Source organism: Fundulus heteroclitus, chromosome 18, assembly GCF_011125445.2.
Source record: "Fundulus heteroclitus isolate FHET01 chromosome 18, MU-UCD_Fhet_4.1, whole genome shotgun sequence".
In the NCBI taxonomy this organism is placed as follows: Eukaryota; Metazoa; Chordata; class Actinopteri; order Cyprinodontiformes; family Fundulidae; genus Fundulus; species Fundulus heteroclitus.
Genome location: NC_046378.1, coordinates 1871740 through 1891906, shown reverse-complemented (window position 1 = coordinate 1891906; position 20167 = coordinate 1871740). Strand labels below are relative to the sequence as shown.

The window sequence follows — 20167 nt, the reverse complement described above, 5'->3', positions numbered from 1 at the left end:
TTGTAAACATCAGGCGTCATCCCTAAATAGGTTAAACAGAGGGATCTGTTGTTACACACAGGTTCTTTCAAAGTGTGTAACAGTGCTTCTCTGTTTTCTCGTCAGAAATATAAAAAAAATCTGTTTTCTTTTATTATCCTCAACACAATTAGCAAAATGGCTTCCTGAGCCAGAATGCTTCAACAGCTCATAAACGGATTCCTAATTGGGTGAAAGATACGTTTCAAAAAGCACGTGTTGTTTGCTGGAATTATTTGAAAACGTTAATTTCAAGTCTCTCAAGTAAACAGATTGTATCTTGGTAAGAAATTAAAACTGTTGCCACATTTCAAATACTTGGAGATGTTGTTTTATGGGGGCTAAACACAGGAAGATCAGGTCATAATTAGTATGTATGTTAAAACAGAAACTACCAGACTGTTGTTTCTGATTGGATCTTAAGTTAGAAGTTCTGCCATGGAAACAGACCTAAATAAAAGTGTAGGTCAGATTTTAGGAAGTGGTTTAGGTAAATGTTTTTCCTACAGTAGGTAACTCTCATTTTCAGGGTAATGAAACAGAGATTAGTTGTCTAACCAGCTGCGAGAGTGGTGCCCTCACCTAGAATCTTCATCATGTCTGAACACAGATCTGTGTGCTTTTGTTTCCCCTTTGCCATGCACAACACTATCAGGACTCAAATGAAGAGAAAATATCATTGAATTCAGAATGTGTTTATATTATCAGCAGGTGTTGGTTGTGGGGGTGATGTGTTTAGTATATTCTCTTTTTTTTAAATTTTTTTCGCGCTATTGGCCTGTCATTTAAAGTAAGCTGACAGTGAGGGAGAAGACATGCAGCAAATGTCAAAGAGCGGGAGTATAACCCGAGACGGCCGCGTTGAGGACTACAAGGCGAATAGAGCGAGTGTAACGGCACGTTTAGGAGCAAATTAACAGTCCGTGATGCAAATAGAGCTAAGAGATATTTCACCCATGCTGAACAATCTGAACTGTTCTGTCAATTTTTTATCGAGTTAAGGGTGCTCCTTGTCCATTTTTATTTAAAGTGTAACTAACCCCATGTAAAAGCATATTTCCGCCCCCAGACAAATAAAAAATAAATAAATAAAAAACTGTCATTACGTGTTGCATCGCCGCCATATTGGATGGGTCTCTCCTACTCAAAGCTTGCATAGCAGCCAATGGGAGTAAGCGCAGAAGGAGCAACTTTACCCGTGTGTTCTGCAGCCTATGGTTGCAATAATCGGGGATAACTATTGAAAGTAGATGACGCGGTGCAGATCACTATTTTGGCCTGAGATTGGTTCCGAAGCTGAGTTTTTACTAGGAGAGAACAATGTAGAAACCCAACTGTGTTCAAGTAAGTTATATGTTTTTAGTTGTATTTTTGTGCTGCTTTTCTTCATCGGTATTCTGAATGGATGTCAAAAATTCTGCTTTGCAGTGTGTGTGCTTTACAGAAGATGACTGCTATAGGCAACGACCTACCACCTGCAGTATAGCTACAACTGGATGATGCAAATGTCACATTTTGAGAGTTTATAAAATAGCATTTGTATGAAGTTCAGCGACATGTTTGTGAGTAAAATTGTTCGAAGATAGCAGATTGTCCTGCGGCACACTGCAAACTGTTTAGACTTTTACTCCCAGGTTGTGGTTTGCAAAAGCAGCCGCCACAGTGACAGGTCTTCTGCCAGGCTGCCTCTGTAATGAACACAATGGAGACCTTACAGCCTGAGTAGTCAGCTGCACTGCTGTGAAACAAAACCAAGTATATTTTCACTTTCACAACACACAACCTCCCTTTTTCCTTTCTCTACATTAAAAACCCAGAACTGTTTAAATTAAGATGATTCTGATTCTGAAAGCCTCTTTGACCTGAACCCTGCTCTGTATAATCCACTATAGTTCTCATTGATGTTTTTCTTTGAATTTAGTGTAGGATTATTCAGTTACATCTATCTCGGGGTAAGATGCTAAATTTTCATAACCTTTTAACTGACTTTAACTTAAAAAAACTCTATCCATTCAGAAGTTCACACATCCATTAAACAGTGTGACATGATCAAGACAATAAGAGCAGAAGTCATTAATTAGAAAGTGAGTCAAAGCTGAATTTCATCAAGCTGGGTCTGTTTCAGCACCAGTATAGCGCATGAAGCATAAATGACTTTACTTAGCAGGGGAAAAAATAACTTCATTTATTCAGTGTTTTGAAACCCTAGGAGGTCTAGCACAATTTGCTGCAGTGGGATTTATACAACGGAAAGCAAATCTCTGAAAAGCGGAATTGGCTTTAAATCTAGGCTGTGCTGAGAGCGTACAACTCAAATTAGTTCTCTGAACCACAGACATTATATACGTAGATATGCCTGTGCTCTGAGCAGCCTCCAGGAGGCCAGGGCTGTTGCCATGGCGACATACCCCCCTGCTCAGCTGTGAACACATGGTGGTGCTTCAGGAAGAGCTTGGAGGAGGAAGACAACACACACACACACACACACACACACACACACACACACACACACACACACATCCCTGTTTAAATGACAAAGTGAGGACCGCAGCTTGTCTTCCATAGACTTCCATTCATCTTCGAGCCTTTCTATGGCCTAACCCCTGACCTTTACAGGTTTATCCCTAACTCTGACCTAAACCTAATTGTCACCATAGTACTAATCCTAACCTCTAGCCCAGAATAAAAGCAAAGACCAACAAAAAGGTCCTCACTTTACATCAAAGTCTTCACCTTACTAGTAAAATGAGCAAAACACACACACTTTGCCAAGTGTGTAAACAGGAAGAGAAGTAAGTGGCTTTAAAAAAGGACCCTTCTTTTTATCTCCGGGGCAGGATAAGGAGGCAGACCCTCTGCCTGTGTCGGACGACCAAGTGAAAAAATTCTGCGACAGCCAGAGTTTGTCACACCCTCACCGTCTTCATCAAAAAGTATGTTTTTTTTATGCAAGTGTGTTGAAATTGTCCACCTTTGTAAAATGCTTCTCTGCAGAGTACCCCGCTGGATTTAATCGAGACTGGAAAGGGCCTGAAGTTTCAAGCGGAGCGCCCCCACCTGGTCAGCCTGGGCAGCGGACGACTGAGTACCGCCATCACCTTGCTGCCCCTGCCTGAGGGTGAGCCAGCTGTTTGCTGTTTGGACATAAACACTGCACAGCAGTTTAACCCAATGCCATCCCAGCTTTATTTCTAGAGCACTTTAAACACCCGCCGGACCAAAGTCTAGAATAAATGAAACAGCAGTCACGTGATACAATCATGAACCAATGATAAAATCAATGACCTATAAATAAATAAAACAGTCCTGTATTAAAACAATAAAACTTATGCAGATTTCTGACCCGTCTGTGACATTTTGGAGGCCATGTATAGGTCAAAGGGTCCTTTTGAATCTTCAGAACAGCATAAAAAAACAATCCTACCTCTATATTATTCATCTCCATTGAATACCGTTACAACTAAAGCCCATTCAATCGAAGCATCACGTAGGCCTTATCCAAGCAGACACAAAGTTCTTCCAAAATTATCCGTTTCCTTGTAAACATGTCAAAAATTCTTGAAACGTCTTGTTGGTAAAAAAATACGACCCAAATGCAACAGCAACTCAGCCAGTAGCTTCCCGTTCTCACGTTACTTTAATTGGATCCATGCAACAACCATCCGATATGTTTTCTAACCCCCGTGTTGAACCTATCAGCAGCCCTTTCATCCCTTCCTTTGGACCCAGTCCACTCCTGAGAGCAGAACCAGATGTGTAGAAGTCATTGTCGCAGAGCAAAGTGCTTTGTACAGTTTGTGAGGGCCATTAAAGGGTAAATAATAATTTAGTTAGGGTCAATAAAAATGATTAGATCTGATCAAAAGTTGCATTTTATTCATGCATATTACAGCATTTACATCTGAGTACAGCTGACACTGTTGGAGGTGAATTGTATTTCGGGCACCACATCTTTGAAGGCTGATACGTGTCCCTTCCTCCAGGCCGCACCTCTCTGGGCTATGGTGCAGTGGACATCAACATCCAGGGCCCTGGGGTGGCCGCCCAGCACTGTTACATCGAGAACAAGTCGGGGGTCATCACGTTGCATCCCTCTGGGAACCTCTGTGCTGTTGACGGACTCCAGGTCCAACAGCCCACTCGTCTGTCACAAGGTAGGACTCTTTGGCTCTTTACAGAATGCTGCGATGAAACTTCTTCCATCCGGCGTGTTCGTCGTGTTAGCGATCGATCCGCCAGCTCTCCACCTGGGGATGCTGCGCCTGATCCCGGTGATGGATGGGAACGCTGCCTGTAGTTAATGAGTTAATGAGTTAACCGAGGGAGCTCTGCTACGCTCTGGCACGCAGATATTGACACAACTAGAAGGAGGCGAATTCATTTGTAATCTGCCAAACGTATAATAAGTCTAATATTTACTGGGTTATCTGCGCAAGGCCCGGTGATTGACAGTAGATGAGGACCGTTCACATGTTTAATAAGTCGGACCAGCTCAGCCTGTTGATCAGGACAGGGTTGTTCCCCACAGATTGAGAGACAGTTCATTATGGCTGAGAGCCAGATGCAGATGAGAATTAGGGGATGAGGCAGTTTGGTCAGAAATGGTTTTCCTATGCTGCGCTGGTGGAAGGTGTGAGCCTGGATACTACAGCTTTTCTTTAATAACTAATAACCTGGAAAGAAGATTGGCGGTTTGCAATGGTCAAATTAAACCTTTTCTAACTGTTAGCAGACACGTTTGGCACATTTCAGGTCTGCCATCCAACTCATCCCCTGTAGTATTTAGTATTTTTTACCATGCCTCAGAAAAATATCGATCTCACTTAAAGTTTTTCCACATTCAGTCACATTACAACCACAGACTCCAACATATTTCATCGGGGATTTGGATGCAGACAACACAAAGTATAGAGCAGAATTGTAAAGTGGAATGACAATGAAAGAGCATTTCCTGATTTATTTTTGTTTGTTTTATAATTAATAATCTGAAAAGTTTTATATATATTTGTGTTCTGATTTGACACTTTGTTGAACCACCTTTCGGTGCAGTAACGTCTCCAGAACGTTTGGGACATGTACCATCTGGGTTTCTCCATCTAGAGACTGAAGGTTTTGCTCATTCTTCTTTCTAAAGCGGTCTACCAGATTAATCTGCTTTGATTAATCCATTCCACTGGAGCTCTTGGTGCATGTTCAGGCCGGCAGTCCTGCTGGAAGGGGAACACGGGGCCCAGTCTTCAGTGTTTTGAAGTAGTTAACACTTGTTGTTTCAGGATCGCCAAGGATGTATTAATCTAGCCAGCTAGATTGATAATGTGTAGCACTCTCCGTTCTGCGCTGTTTGGGGATTTATTTCGGTTCGGCTGTGGGCTTGGCAGCTCTTGCTTTTGTCACAGCTGTATGGTCTGCCTTAAAGATAAGATAAGATAAGATAAGATAGTTTTTATTGATCTCACAATGGAGAAATTCACTCGTCACATCGGCTCATACAAGAAGGTTCAGAGTAGGGAGTAAAGGAGCAATAAGTAAGATATTTATTTTAATATTAACCTAAATCATTATCACTTGTCACCTGGGATGGAAGTAACATTCCCTAAAAACAATCGGTCATTTCCATCAACAATGTCTTTGTCAAGTTTTTCTCCTTTCAAACCTTGAGGTACAGCACCTACTTCGGTTCAGAGTGTAGCCCGTGTTTACTTCCTGGTTCCTGAGCCAATCATATGAGAGTTCCCAGGGTTCCCAACACAGAGTGCAGCATTTGGTGTTTTATTTTGGCAAAAGAGCTACAGCCTGCTAACATGAAAGCTAAAATGGAAGAGAAGCGGACCAGAAATAGAACAGAATACAACATCATAGACCTGTCCTGAGTCAGTGAAAAATCAGTGCATCAACGGATCTTTGAGGAAATCTCCATGAAAAGCATGAATGGTTGAGACAGGAGTGGGACAAGAAGGATTATCATGTGTCTGTGAACGCATAAATACTGTGAAAATTCACCTTGAAGGCAAGGTTGGGTGTTTATAGCCATCTTCCCATCAGCTATGATAAGCCCTTCCCTGTTCTTACTGAAGAAATGCATTTCCACAGAGTGACGCTGCCACCGACATGTTTCACCTGCAGGGGTAATGGGTGTCAAAAGAGGAAAAAGGGTTAGTTTTCTCAAACACATGGCATTTTGCATAAAGGCCAAAATCAAATCAGATCAGAGCACCTTCGTCTTTGCTTTTTCTCTTACAAACCTGAAAGATGACTTCTTAGTGCTTTCTTTCAAAAGGAGATAGCAGTCCTTTTGAGATTAGATAGTGACTGTGGATCTTTGCAGCTCCTCCAGAGCCACCGTGGGTTCACTGGCAGCTTCCCTGATTAATGCTCTCCTTGCCCGCCGTGTCTGGTTAGCTAGACGGTCATGTTTTGGTAGGTTTCCAGGTGTGGCACTCTTTTCAGTTTCAGTTGATGGAGTGAACAGAGGTGTGCGAGATGTTCAAAGCTTGGAGGATTATTTTACAACCAAACCCGTCTTTAACCTGTTCCCTCACTTCCTTCCCGACCTGTCTGCTGTTTTCCTTGGCCTTCATGACGCTGTTTCTTGTTCACTGATGTTCTCTTGCAAATCTCTGAGAGATCTAGATTTAGACGGAGATTAAGTTATGCTCAGACTTCAGGATTTAGAATGTTTTTAGGGCATTATCCTAAAGGGGTCTGAACAAAAATGCATTATATGCACAGTTATAAATAAATAAAAAAGAATTGAAAACTATGGATCCTTTTCCTTCCACTTCACAATAACCCACTACTTTGTGTCGGTCTATGACATAATATTCTAAATACAAGTTTGCAGCTGTAATATGATAGCCTGTGGAAATGTTTAAGGGGTATGTACTGTAACGGTAGAGGCAAACTGATAAAGCCAGATGTCCCCATGGCAGAAGACAGTTATCAGATGCAGGAAACAAATTAAAGAAGACCCAAAACGCTTCTACAAAAAAAACCTTTTTCAATCCAAACCTCTCCTGAGTGGACAGCGATTACTTAGTACACAGCCGAGAGAAGAAGAAGAGCAAGCATGGCAGACTGCATATTTTCACATGCAGATTTGTTGCACAATAGCGATTTAAGGGAGAAAGACAACAGTGTTCAGGATGTTGGAAGTGCGCTGTAAGCTGGTCCATGCTACAGAGGAAGTAAAACTGTAAGTGTTGCACTGTTAGTCACTGAAAGTCGTAGAAGTTCCCTTCAGAGGGCCGTGTGGAGCAGGCAGAACGTCAGGAGAGCGGGTTACCACTCAGCATTACTCACAGCTTCTCAACTTCCCCACGCCCCGCTGCCTAATCTCTCACGGCTAAGCAAAGCGTTAATAAAAGATGGGTTACCCCCCCCCCCCCCACAATGAACTTCTTTAATAAATCATGTGGTTTCCACAGCACTGCATGGTTCTGTGTTGTGCCTGATGTAACTGTCAGTCAGCGTGTCACTCTGCCTTCTGGTATTTGGACACACAACCTGGCAAAGTAACCTAAGTGGAGCCACGGTGCTATTTATACCGCCCTCCCCCCCCCCCCCCCCCCCCGTTCCCAGACAGAGGCAACCCTAAACCCAGAGGAGGTTTCAGGTTGAGGAACGAGTGCGAGGGGAAACCTGAGTGCACTTTCAGTCTGCTGGAGGGCAATGAATGAGCGATCTGTGGATCTAATTATACAACAGGAAATGGATCAGACTTTATTGGTGACGTGCCACTCCCCATGCATTATATGAGTAATCCATTACAAGGCGCTTCAGTCTCTGCGGGACAAATGGGGCATTGATGAGGGGGGGTAGAGAGGTTGCATCGCAGCAAGTGGAGACAAGATTCTCCTGCGTGCCAGAAGTCCTCCGAACTCTACATCCTTCAGCTTTTCCTTGAAATAAATGATGGCTTGACGACTTTGACTTGTTAGCAGGTCGGTTTAAACAAAGACGGCGTCAACAATGAGCTGTTGTTGCACAAAGTAAATGTGCCCAGCAAGCTATTTACTGTAATCTTCTTGAATTTGCTGCATTTGTTAGAAGACCTGGTGGAGAGAATCCCTTCAAAATCAATGATGTGTAAATAGTAGGTCGGTTCGCTGAAAGCAGGATGAAAAGGAATGAAGAAGAAAGACAGGAAAGGTATGCTGTCTTTCTTCAGCCTCACAGGAGAAGACTGACGGCTCAGATCAAAGCATTGTGTGGGACAGGATCGTTTTCTAACTCCTATGTAAACATCTGTTATAGCATAGAGTGGTTAAAGAAGTGCCAAAAATGGCTTTGATGGGGTAACTTTGAAACCTTTCGTGTCATTTTAAGGCATTCCAAACCACTCAGGCTGAATCATTTTACTTTTTGATTAGATTTAATAAATTAAACATGAAGGCATTTCTTTTTCTGCCCAGCATGGAGGCAACATAAGCCCAGAGGGTTTTAGGAGCAATTTCCACCTGAAATTATCAGTGGAAATTGACATAAATCAAGTACAAGTTATGGAGCATAAATGTAAATGTTAGTAGTTGTGTGATGCAAACGCATTAAAGAACATTTTTCAGGTGGGTCCACTATTGCAAATGTTACCATTTCAGATTTATAGGCAATTAAACAATGATAAATCAAAATGTGTGACCTTCGCCTAAAGTTTTTCCAAAATAAACATTGCAATAGGGCTGGGCGATATAGAAAAAAAGCATATTGATAAAATAGAAATCATATTGATCGATATCAATAATTATCAACAAATTCAATTCAGATATTTAAACACTGAATTCAAACTAAACCCTTTATTCAACCAACTTTTTACCAAAACTGCAGGTTTTTAAAGAATGAAAAAGAACGCGTGCTCTTTGAACTCTTTGAAAGGGGCGGAGCTTAGTTCCTGAGTCTGGAGTCGGGTTTGTGATTAGTTGGGAGGATGTAATGACTGTAGTATTAACCTACATGGCTAGAATGCAAAAGGAAGGAAAACTGTTATTCCATTGAACTTTTTATTGACCCTTTTTTTTGTATAATTGATGTACGTCTATGGATCGATATATATTGTTATTGAATTATCATCCAGCCCTACACTGCAAAGCTACATGAAAAGCCTTTTTAAAATATTGGCTAATCCTCTGATTTTATAGAACCACATTTTGATTATAACCACAACAAATCTGGACTGAATCAGTTGAAGCATATTTGATCCACTAAGGGTTTAGTGAGCAGTGTGCCAGGCAGACCTGTGATTTTGGCACAGCTGTGCCAAAACATTGCCAATTGTGTTTTTCACCTCATAATAAGGAATATGGTCAAATAAAAATGATGATTTCCATTGTAGGACTCGTTCTACATATGACAGTGTATTTGTTTATAAGATGTACCCTGTCTCATCAAAATGTACCACTTTGCACAGCATAATATCAATGAATGAAGATCAAGTGCACTGAATTGTGTCCTTTTGTCTTAAACAATAATTTTATTTAAAAAAGACTTAGCAAAAAAAAATCAACATCAGAACAAAGTTTGAAAAGGCTCAGAAGAGATCATGATTTTGTGATGTCACTTCTGGGACCAGGAGGATGCCTTGGTGAAAATGTAGGTGTCTGTGGCAAAGGGTGTATTTAGGAAAGTGTAAATGATATAAACACTTTAAATAAGACATTGTAGACCATCCAACTTACAGTAAAAGTAATGGTTGTATTGTGCTGTTGGATAGGGAGGAGGGGGGGGCAGCAACACGATAAGTTATTTCCTACAGCTCTCCAAAATAGCAAAATACCATAAAACAACACCGCTGGAAAGCATCAGCTGTATTGGAATGGTGTAAATGGTATTACCACTTCATAAAACTCTTTTTACATCATCCAGCTGACAGTAAAAGTGATGCTTCTATTCTGCTTCTAAAGTAGGGGATGTTGGGGGGGGAAGCGAAACTTTCTGATCACAGATCGCTAAATTATTACATACAGCTCTCCAGAAATAGAAAAATAATAAAACGTGTTATTCATGGCTGCAAATAACTGCAGTCGACATGTAAGGTAAAGATGCTGGAAATGAAAAGTAACTTCAACATGTAACCCTCACTTCAACAAAGCAGCATTGCTGAAATGAAGTCAGTGATCGGTCTCTGATCCATTCTGCGGTCCAGCCAGGCAGCCAGAAGCTCCATCTGCACTGTGACTATTATCTGTTGGCCTAGGAGCAACTTTGGGTCTACCGTTAGGTTCTCTACCAGTTTATTTATTCAATCATTTCATTTTGTAAAATGAAATTTTGTAAGATTCAGGTTAATTCTGCTTTCCTGTATTAGTAGATCCCAGTAAAATGATCACAATCTATTTCTGTTACCTGTTCCACACCACTTCGACAATTATTAACTTTTGTCCTCTTTTTGTCTAATTCAGTACAAAATATTTTACATCGGCAGAGTGTATTTTATGAAGTACCAAAACGAATCGATTTTTTAGGTGCGTTTATTTACATGGTGCACTATAATTTGGTTGGGGAAAAATTCATCTCCGCCAACTATAGACTATATAAACCATCAAATGCCAACCAAATGCCACCTGAACAGCAGAACTACGGCATATTTCTGTTTTGTCTGACTGACTCCATCCGTTGGCAGGTGTGCACCAGAGATAATGACATGCTGCTGAATGGAAGAGGATTGAGCCTTGAACATGTCATTAAAGAAGCTTTGAGGGATTAATTCATGCAACAACACCGTAATTCAAATTGTTCATATAGTTCAAGAAAGGCACTGATCTCAGACTTATGGAACTTGGTACGAGTCTTAGCAGGTCCTAAAGACTATTTGGCACACTAAGCTTCTCAGGAAGTGTGTTTGGCCAGTGCAGTGTGTGTGTGTGTGTATATCTATCTATCTATCTATCTATCTATCTATCTATCTATCTATCTATCTATCTATCTATCTATCTATCTATCTATCTATCTATCTATCTATCTATCTATATATATATATATATATATATATATATATATATATATATATATATATATATATATATATATATATATATATATATATATATATATATATATAGTGTTTGTGTGTGAGAACACTATATGTGTCTGCTGGTAGTATCTGTGTACATCCTGAGCCAGTCTCTAAAGTAGTATTTTTTTGCCATGTTAACACTTGGTAACAACAAAGATTGTTGATGTACTTTATGTGACATTATGTGTAGACACAGCTTTGAATGGATCTACCGGGGTGTCCTTTTTTAACTTGCCAGAAACCTAACTTTCTAACATGGACCTGTGCCACTTTCAGATCCGCTGTAGATATGTTAAAGTGGTTTGCTAGAAAAGACAACTTCATTAATAAACGTTGCAGCCCACTGAAACGTGCGCTGTCCTGTAAATAAAGAGTACTGAGCATCAGCGTGTGCCATGAGTTATTGGTAACGTGTTTGTCTCCCCTGGCTTGGTGTCTGACTTCTCGTGCCCTTAGGCAGACCTGGGTCATGTTATCATCACGCCACACGCAGGGATTGTTTCTGCACAGGCTCATGTGACTCAAGGGAGCTCTCAAGCGGAACGCTTTCTGCTCTGCATTAACTGCTTTTATGGCTCATAATAAATGTCTGCTTGAACCTTTGCTCTTTAATGATCGGGGGAAGATATGGAATCAGGAGTGCTGCGTAAAGAGGCCGTCAGACAATCAGAGGAAGTGATCGGAGCTGCTTCAGCCTCAGGACCTCCTCCTCCCCCTCCTCCTCCTCCTCCTCCCCCGACCCTCTCCTCCCCTCTGCGGGCTGGGAGGTGACTGGGAGCCAGCTGTTTCTCTCTGCCCCGGCAGCAGAGCGTCTTCTCTACGCCACAAAGCGTGGGTGACTGGGAGGGAGGGGGACGCGGAGACAATGGACACAGATTACGCACACTGACGTCCCGTAGGGGCTGGAGCGAAGCGCGCTGTGCCGAGGCGGCTACCGGACGGTCCGAGAAGACAGCGAGCAGACAGACAGGGAGACAGACAGACAGACAGCTGCCATAGTGAACTCTCAGATTGGTCGCAGTGTATATCAGACTGCGGCTTTACGCGGATTATCGGAACAAAAGCGCGTCTGGTTTACAGAAGCAGAGGCAGCCCGGAGATAAACGCTGCCGGCCGGCCGGCCAGGTCTCCGGGTCTCTGCGCCGGACTACAACACGTGGTTTGAGGAGCAGAGGATGGAATGAGCGGAGTTCTGTCCAGATGACCTGAAGTAAGTCTGATCTTTGCTGCTTGGCTTCTCAGATTTAAACTTGGTCGCTGCTCTGACCCTTTCCCGCGGAATGAGGCTTTCTGACGGCTTGAAACGAGGCGGCTGCCGTAATGTTGCTCTAGTGGGTTTATTGCTTTGCTCCAGTCTGCTACATTTATTTGGCAATTCCTTTAAATTATTTATCTTCATATAGTGAAAATACCAGCTGATAGCGAACCTTTATAAAAACTAGAATAGAATACAATAAGTCTCCAACAGACAACTTTTCCTCTTATTTATAATTTTTTTTTAAATTAAAATATTCTAAAACTAATACGCAATGCATGTATGCATATATATATATATATATATATATATATATATATATATATATATATATATATATATATATATATATATATGCTCTATTCTCTTCTAATAAACATTATACTTTTTTACTATAGATGGAAGTAAATCATCTGATATGTGTGTGTGTGTTTTTAGTACTGATGTTTGACTGATGTACATTTAAACAAATGTTTATTTTTTTTCTTAACAAATACATATATAATTACAACAAAAAAAGGTTTGGTTGCTAAATTGTCTTACAATTTACAGTTAGCTTTATTTAAGTAGAGAAGTTTAGACATTAATATTTGTCCAATTATCTTTCTGACAGCAATTAACATTTGGGCTAAGGGTTGACTATTTGCTTTTACAGTTTGAAAGTTTTGCCCTTTTTGCACTGGTTGAATAGAGTTTGGTCTGAGGTTCACTAGAGCTGCTAACCCCCCCTTGTCTAGTCTGTTCTCTGGATTTGGATCACTCTATATTTGAAGATGTTTGCCATATTTAGCCAAGTTTAACAAGTCGATTGAATGTGGATTTCAGGTGCACCCTGGTGTGCGTCAAAATAGCTGGATACTTCTGGTCCTATTTACTGAATTCACTGCACTATAAAGTAAGCAAAAAGTATAATTAGGAAAAGAGGAATACTTTAAGTTGTTCCTTACATTTTAACATTTCAATATATCAGTGACATTTTTGCTGTAATTATAAATTATTAAACAAATGATTACATAGTACATATTTGAAAATTTGTAACAAGCGCAAGATGTTTCCTTACTTACTTTTAAATGGTAAACCAGATTTTAGATCAGATTTGAGAGAATTTAACTTTCTAAGATCGACATCCATCCATTGTCGATGCCTGCTTATCTACGCAGGGTCACAGGCATAACTCCAGCAACACAGGCACCAGTGAGATGCAGGGTCCAACCAGGACAGGTCAGCAGTCCATCAGCACACACAGCATGCCTAAAGGACAATTTAGAGAGACCAGTCGACAGTCATTGTTTGGCTGTGGGTGAAAGCTGGAGTTCCTGGAGAGAACCTACATACAGGACTGTCTCAGAAAATTAGAATATTGTGATAAAGTTCTTTATTTTCTGTAATGCAATTAAAAAACATGAAATGTCATACATTCTGGATTCATTACAAGTCAACTGAAATATCGCAAGCCTTTTATTTTTTTAATATCGCTGATTATGGCTTACAGCTTAAGAAACCCAAATATCCTATCTCAAAATATTAGAATATCGTGTAAAAGTATACTAGTAGGCTATTCAACTAATCACTTGAATCGTCTAATTAACTGGAAACACTGCAGGGTTTCCTGAGCCTTGAAAAACACTCAGCTTGGTTCAGTAAACTAAATCACAAGTATGGTAGTGGTTAAGAGACGACATAAGATTCTCACAGTAACTGGTGTACTGACCATGGCATTACTGTCCTTGATTGGCCTGCCAATTCCCCTGACCTGAACCCCATAGAGAATTTGTGGGGTATTGTGAAGAAGAAGCTGAAAGACACCAGAGCCAACAATGCAAATGAGCTAAAGGCCGCTATTGAAGCATCCTGGGCATCCATAACACCTCAGCAATGCCACAGGCTGATTGCCTCCATGCCACGCCATTGGTGCAGTAATCTGTGCAAAAGGATTCCCAACCAAGTACTGAGTGCATTAATGGACATTTTCAAATGTTTGATTTTGTTTTGCTATTATAATTTTTTTTTTTTTTACTTGGTCTGAGGAAATATTCAAATATTTTGAGATAGGATTTTTGAGTTTTCTTCAGCTGTACGCCATAATCAGCGATATTAAAACAATAAAAGACTTGCGATATTTCAGTTGATTTGTAATGAATCCAGAATGTATGACATTTCATGTTTTTTAATTGCATTACAGAAAATAAAGAACTTTATCACAATATTCTAATTTTCTGAGACAGTCCTGTATGCACGGCCCGGGGGGAAACACGCAAACTTCATGCAGAAAGACCTCAGGCTGGGGTTTGAACCCAAGACCTTGTTGCTCCAGCTGCTCCAGTGTGCAGTCCTAGTTTCTTTAGATTTTCCTTGTTTCTGAGACCATTTTACCAGACACAACTAACAGACGTGTTAAACAGTTGTATTTTTTATTTATTTTTGTCTTCCCGTTCTCCCCCTTTTAAAAATATGTTTGTCTTTTTTCAATATGGATTAAAAAAAGTTAAAGTTATAATGACGTGTATTCAAGATTGTCTTGCAATTCATTTCTTTATGCCACATTAGCAGGAAAACAGCTTTTTTTCACTGAGAACTTTTCATCATTCATCATCTGTTTATGCCAAATTTCTCCAATCGTCCCTCTGGCTTTACTTTTCATGTGAGCTTCCAGTTGGGAAGGACACGCTGTATTTAACTTTACAATAAGAACGTGTTACATTGCTGCTTTAGCTGAATAGTGTTTGGTGTGACATTCGGGACCTGCAACCCAACACCTCCGGTCTCCAACCGCTCTGTCCCAGGGTTCTGACGTCCCTCCTGCATCCATGGGAACTCTATGAATAGACTACAAACATAGACGCTGCTGCCAGGGCAGCAGATATAGACCCCCCCCACATCCCATCCAGTCTAGCAGCAGCGGATCACACTGTCTCTGTCTACTGTTTCACTGCTATTCCTGGCTTCCAGTGTGACCACACTGGAAACCAGGTCCCCTTATATCTGCTGGGTCCCTCGGGGCCACCACCCCCGATCCAATTAGACGTTTCCTAGCTAGCTGCTGCTACCTGGATGCTACAAGTGGCATTCGCTGCTCCTTGTAGCATCTGTCATCTGTGACACGTTGTTTTGACCCCCATGTCGTAAAGAAAGGAAGTGATGAGTCAGAGAGAGAGAGCCCGTCAGCGAAGACTCATCAGGCTGCTGTGAGAGTGATGGGCACTCCCAGCGGGGCCACAGGCACAGGTCAGACATGTGTAAGGGCCCACAGGGAGGGTGGAAACAGCTGGTGGCCCCTCGTTGCTGGGCCATTGTGTGTGTGTTCCTGGATGTTGTTAACAGTGTGTGACCGTACATCTTCTGACTGCACCCAGGTCAAAGCACTACAAATACAGAATGCAGCAATAGCTGTCTACCATTTGTATTTGTCAACCAATGCTCGGGTATTTCCTAGTTTTTCCAGCTCCCGGTCTAACTGGGTGAAGAGAAAGCTGTTTTCAAAGGGTTTTATTGGAGAAGCAGACTTCAGAGATATTTTACCACAACAGTATTCAGTCCCATTCCCGTGCATCACTCTTGAGTTTATAATTGCACTGGTAGCATTTTTTTGACAATATTAAGGAATCCTAATATAGAGTAGTACTAAAGTGTAAAAGCAGATCTCCTGAACATGTTCTTATTTCTTCCCCTATTTCCCTCGCATCCTACATTTTATTATCCAAGAAACAATCTCTGACCAACGGCAAACTGAATGCAGCACTGCAAAAAGAGAAGCAAAAGTCAGTAAACATTTCTTGAAATTAGTGTATTTTTCCTTGATTTAAGCACGTAAATAAGACTATTTTCCAACGGAATAAGATTTTTTGCACTAAAAATAGGAGCAGTTAATCTCCATTATCTTATTTCAGGTGCAAGGCATCTAATTATCTTATTTTAGTTGTAAATATACTCATTCCATTGGCAAATCGAGTTATTTAACTGCTCATATCAAGGTAAAATACACTAATTTCAAGAAGATGTTACTTACTTTCAGTTATTTTTTTCAGTGAGAAAACTGAGATTTACCCGCTTTGGGCAACACCCTTCTTCTTTAACACTCTTAAAAAAGATGGGATCCCTATTCTACAAGAGAACATAAAATAAGATAAGAAACTCCTTTATTGTCCCACAATGAGGAAATTTGTGTGTGACAGTGGCAAAAACCCTCGGAGTTACACACCAAATCAGTAATGAAAAAATAAACAAGCTAATCTAAAGGTCTAAAGCAACAGAGAATTAACTTGTCAGAAAGGCAAAAATAAAAGTTAAATAAAACCAGGTAGTTATATGATAATATGGAATATTTAGGTAAAAAAAAGTGAAATATACAAGTTAAACAGTGAAAAAACAGCAGCTGATTTACACAACGATGTGAGAGAAATATTCAATATGTAAGACTGTACAAGCGAGAGAAACACCTTTTTGCAAGTTTAGTCCAAACTTCAATAAGCCACATGTAAACAGAGCCAAATTATTAGCGTCATATCAAAGAAAAGGTGAGACGAAGAAGCGTTAGACTACAGCCCCATGCAAGGATCCTCAGTAGAAGCAAGAAGCAAATTGGCTGCAGACTGTGTTATCATAAATATGTGATGAAGCCATGCGTGTTTTGGGTGAAGTGTTAGATTGTAGCAGATATTTAGAACTTGGTTAACCTTGGTTGAAAGCAGAGAGTGCTGTTCTGCAGAAAATACCATGGGACAAAATACCAGTCAATGTCATGAAAACAGCCAGCAGTGACCATCCTGGCAACGTCTGAACTTCACTGCTGCGTCAGTAGCTAGAGGATACAATCGCTCTTAAGTCAAACACACTGGAGCTTCTTAATTTAACACAATGGAATCCAAAAGATCCACAGAGTTGGTAGAACAACTGTCCACAATCTTTTAATGTTTTTTGGTCTTTAAATTTACTAAAACACGTTTCTGTTAAACCTTATTCATTGCTGTGTTTGGCATTTTGCTGCTGAGTTGTTGCAGTGTTGTGCATGTTAACTATCAGATCGAGTCAAATTCTTTCCTCCAAAACCGATCTGCCCTATCTACAAGCACTGCCGTTTAACTGCAGACTTATTCACATAATTAGGAGTTCTTATTAAAACTATTATTCCACACGGTTTCCACTCAGCGTTGAAGGGATCATATAATGGTAATTTCTGCCAAAGTAAGACAAAAGGGCGAGCATCCTCTAAGAGTGATGGTTCCACATTGTTTCTCACTGGTTGTAAACAATGTTTGGTCACATGAGCCCCATCTACACTACCCTTGTTAAACCGATCCATGCCGAGTTCAGACCAAGCTTGGGTCAGTTAACCGTGCCGAGCTTGGTTCTGACGACACATCACGCTAGCACGGTTCCCCGCCTTCTAGTGATGATCTACGGTACTACTGCTCTCTAGGATTGAAGGAGGGACTCAAGCAAATAAAAATGGCGGCGCCCCTAACATTCAGGAAGTTATGCTTGGTTATAATTGTGATATTTCGTTGTTTGCGGAGAGTCAGGCGAAGAAGGCAACCTTTGGTGAATTTTCTTGAAGGAGTAGGCCTTTGGGACGTGGATAAGACAAACAAACGTCTAATCAGGATTTACAGATGCAGGAAACAACGACAGACGTTATGGTTCATCACTGCTAAGCAGAATCATCACTGGAAACCGTGTGGCATGGTAGGGAAGCTAGTATTTTTATGAATGTCTGAAACCGCAAAATTAGTCTGCTGACTGTAAGGAGATGACGCGGTCTGCTCATGCGCTCTTTGTTATCAGAGAACCGAGCCACTGAAAAACCGGGCCCAGCCCACTCATCGAACTGGTCTAGATTTAGTGAGGTCCGGTTGTGTCTGGCACGGTTCAGTTCAGTTTGTCATCCATTTACACTTGATAGTTATCTCAGTTACCGAGCTTCTTGGCACGGTTAAAAAGGAGTAGTGTAAACGGGGTAATGGTAGACTCCTTATAAATCAGTCCTCTCGCTCGTGGCCATCTGCCTCAGGGAGTATGTTCAGCAGCAGCCTCTTGTAATTCTGCCAGAAAGGAGGAGGGGGGGGTGGGCGAATGTGTGGGGTTGGGTTAGGGGGGCGACGCAGAGAACATCTGTTCAGACAAGCTACGACCGGCTCCTGACACGCTGCTCATACACGGCGGCTTACAGACGGCTGGATGGACATCTGGTCTGTGGGATGTGGACGCTGTGAGCGTCAGGAACTGATTGTGATGAAAAGGTGTGAAGTGTGGCTGCCCCCAAGGAGGGCCCCGAAGTCTGGGCAGAATGTTGTCTATTGTCTCTTCCTCTGAAACCTAAAGAGCTCAAAGAAGAACGCTCATAAAGTTTTTGAAAGTAGTAGATAGTTGGAGCTCAGATGTTGACGTTAAAGGCCTGGACATTTGATCATAAAGCATTCAAAATAACTTTCTTAAACCTTAATTAATCTTTGCAAACCTTGTATTAATTCTGTGTATCATTGTGTTTCCATGAACAGTTGCCTTTATGGGGAATTTGACATTGTTTATATGGGTGCTGTTAAATGGAGCCCCCACGTTCGGAGTCCTGGTACAGTTATAGACTTTTATACTAGGCCCGTCTCAGAACCAGATCAGCTGCAGAACATTTTAAATGACGCGTGTGTGTGTGTGTGTGTGTGTGTGTGTGTGTGTGTGTGTGTGTATGGCTGCTACCCAGGAGCATCCTGTGGTACTCTCTGGCATCGGACGCCTTCTGACACAGCATCACTTTTTCTAACCGTTCTTTTTTTTCTGCCCATTCTTTCCCCACTGGTGTTAATGAAAGGTTAGAACTCTGCAGCTTCCCTCCTCCTCCTGCTGAGTGTGTGTTCTGGCCTTCAGAGCAGCGACATATCTTCCTCTGGCGTGTCTGTGTTTGCCGGAGGACCCGACTGGCCGGCCTCTGCTGAGGCTGGAAACCACCAACTTTCCATAGAAACTCTGAGAAAGCGGTGCAGATGTTCGTTGGGCTTACCTTCTTCCAAGCAGTTTCTCGATGTCCCTTGTTGGTATTTTAATGGTCAAACCTTTGTTTAAAGGCAATAAAAGTGAATTTCAGAGAACATTTTCTCATTGTTGTGGTATCGTAAATAAACCCTGGCCGTGGATTTGGTCACTGGCTGGTTTGGTGTGTCCACTATTGAGATCTTTTGTAATTGGATCCTTTGATGTATTGTTTGAGCTCTGTTTCAGAGACCGTCAGTTTAAATGATGTGATAGGTGAATAAGAAAGTAGCAGATCTTACTCCATCTTGACTTCCATAGACTCACGTGGTGTTGTTCAGAACATACAGTCTGATCCTGGCAGAATGGAAAGTACTCTGGCTCGGACTGCCGCAGTGTGCTCTGATCCAGTCTTCTGGGCTGATATACCTCAGGCTAAGCTGACACAGTGGAAAAAGCTAATGTGGGAGTACCAGTGTCGGAAAAAAGGGGAAAAAAATGCCCAACTTGAAGATGTTATTAGGCAGATGATGGAATATTTAGTCCATGGCTTTCAGATGTTTAGTGGGACTGGTAACCACTGCTGCGTTTACTGCTGCAGTGTCCCGAGGGCAAGATGTTGCTTTGAGACCAATTGGCCTAAAAAGGTCCCACAGGAAAACTCCAATAGGTTAACAGTGATTACTTCTGTCAGCACTGGCATTTAGTCAATAGTTGGATTAAATCTTTCTTGATTTGTAACATGCTGAAGATTTTCGTCATTTTCTAACATGATAGGATTGTTTCCAGTTCTGCAGGATTAAAGAAAGCGTGGTTTCAAGCTTCAATCTGGTGCCCTGCAGCTCTTGCAACTAGAATCAAATAATTAGGTCATTAGCAGGACTCTGTAAAATGTGTTTGCATCTGGATGAGGTGACTTGGCAGTTTTA

General features: G+C 41.3%; 1 protein-coding gene across 12 annotated transcripts in view; it reads left to right on the top strand.

Annotated features, from left to right (window-relative positions):
- phldb1b (pleckstrin homology-like domain, family B, member 1b) overlaps positions 1–20167 on the top strand; it is a 152057-nt gene that overhangs the window by 43423 nt on the left and 88467 nt on the right. For 11 of the 12 annotated variants that reach the window (XM_036149399.1, XM_036149401.1, XM_036149402.1 and 8 more), the window contains exons 3-4: positions 3013–3136; positions 4002–4172. In XM_036149399.1, the coding sequence (XP_036005292.1) occupies positions 3013–3136; positions 4002–4172 (295 nt within the window). Of the gene's footprint in view, positions 1–3012; positions 3137–4001; positions 4173–11797; positions 12234–20167 lie in introns of those variants that run through there. The other variant, XM_036149406.1, reaches the window with a different exon arrangement.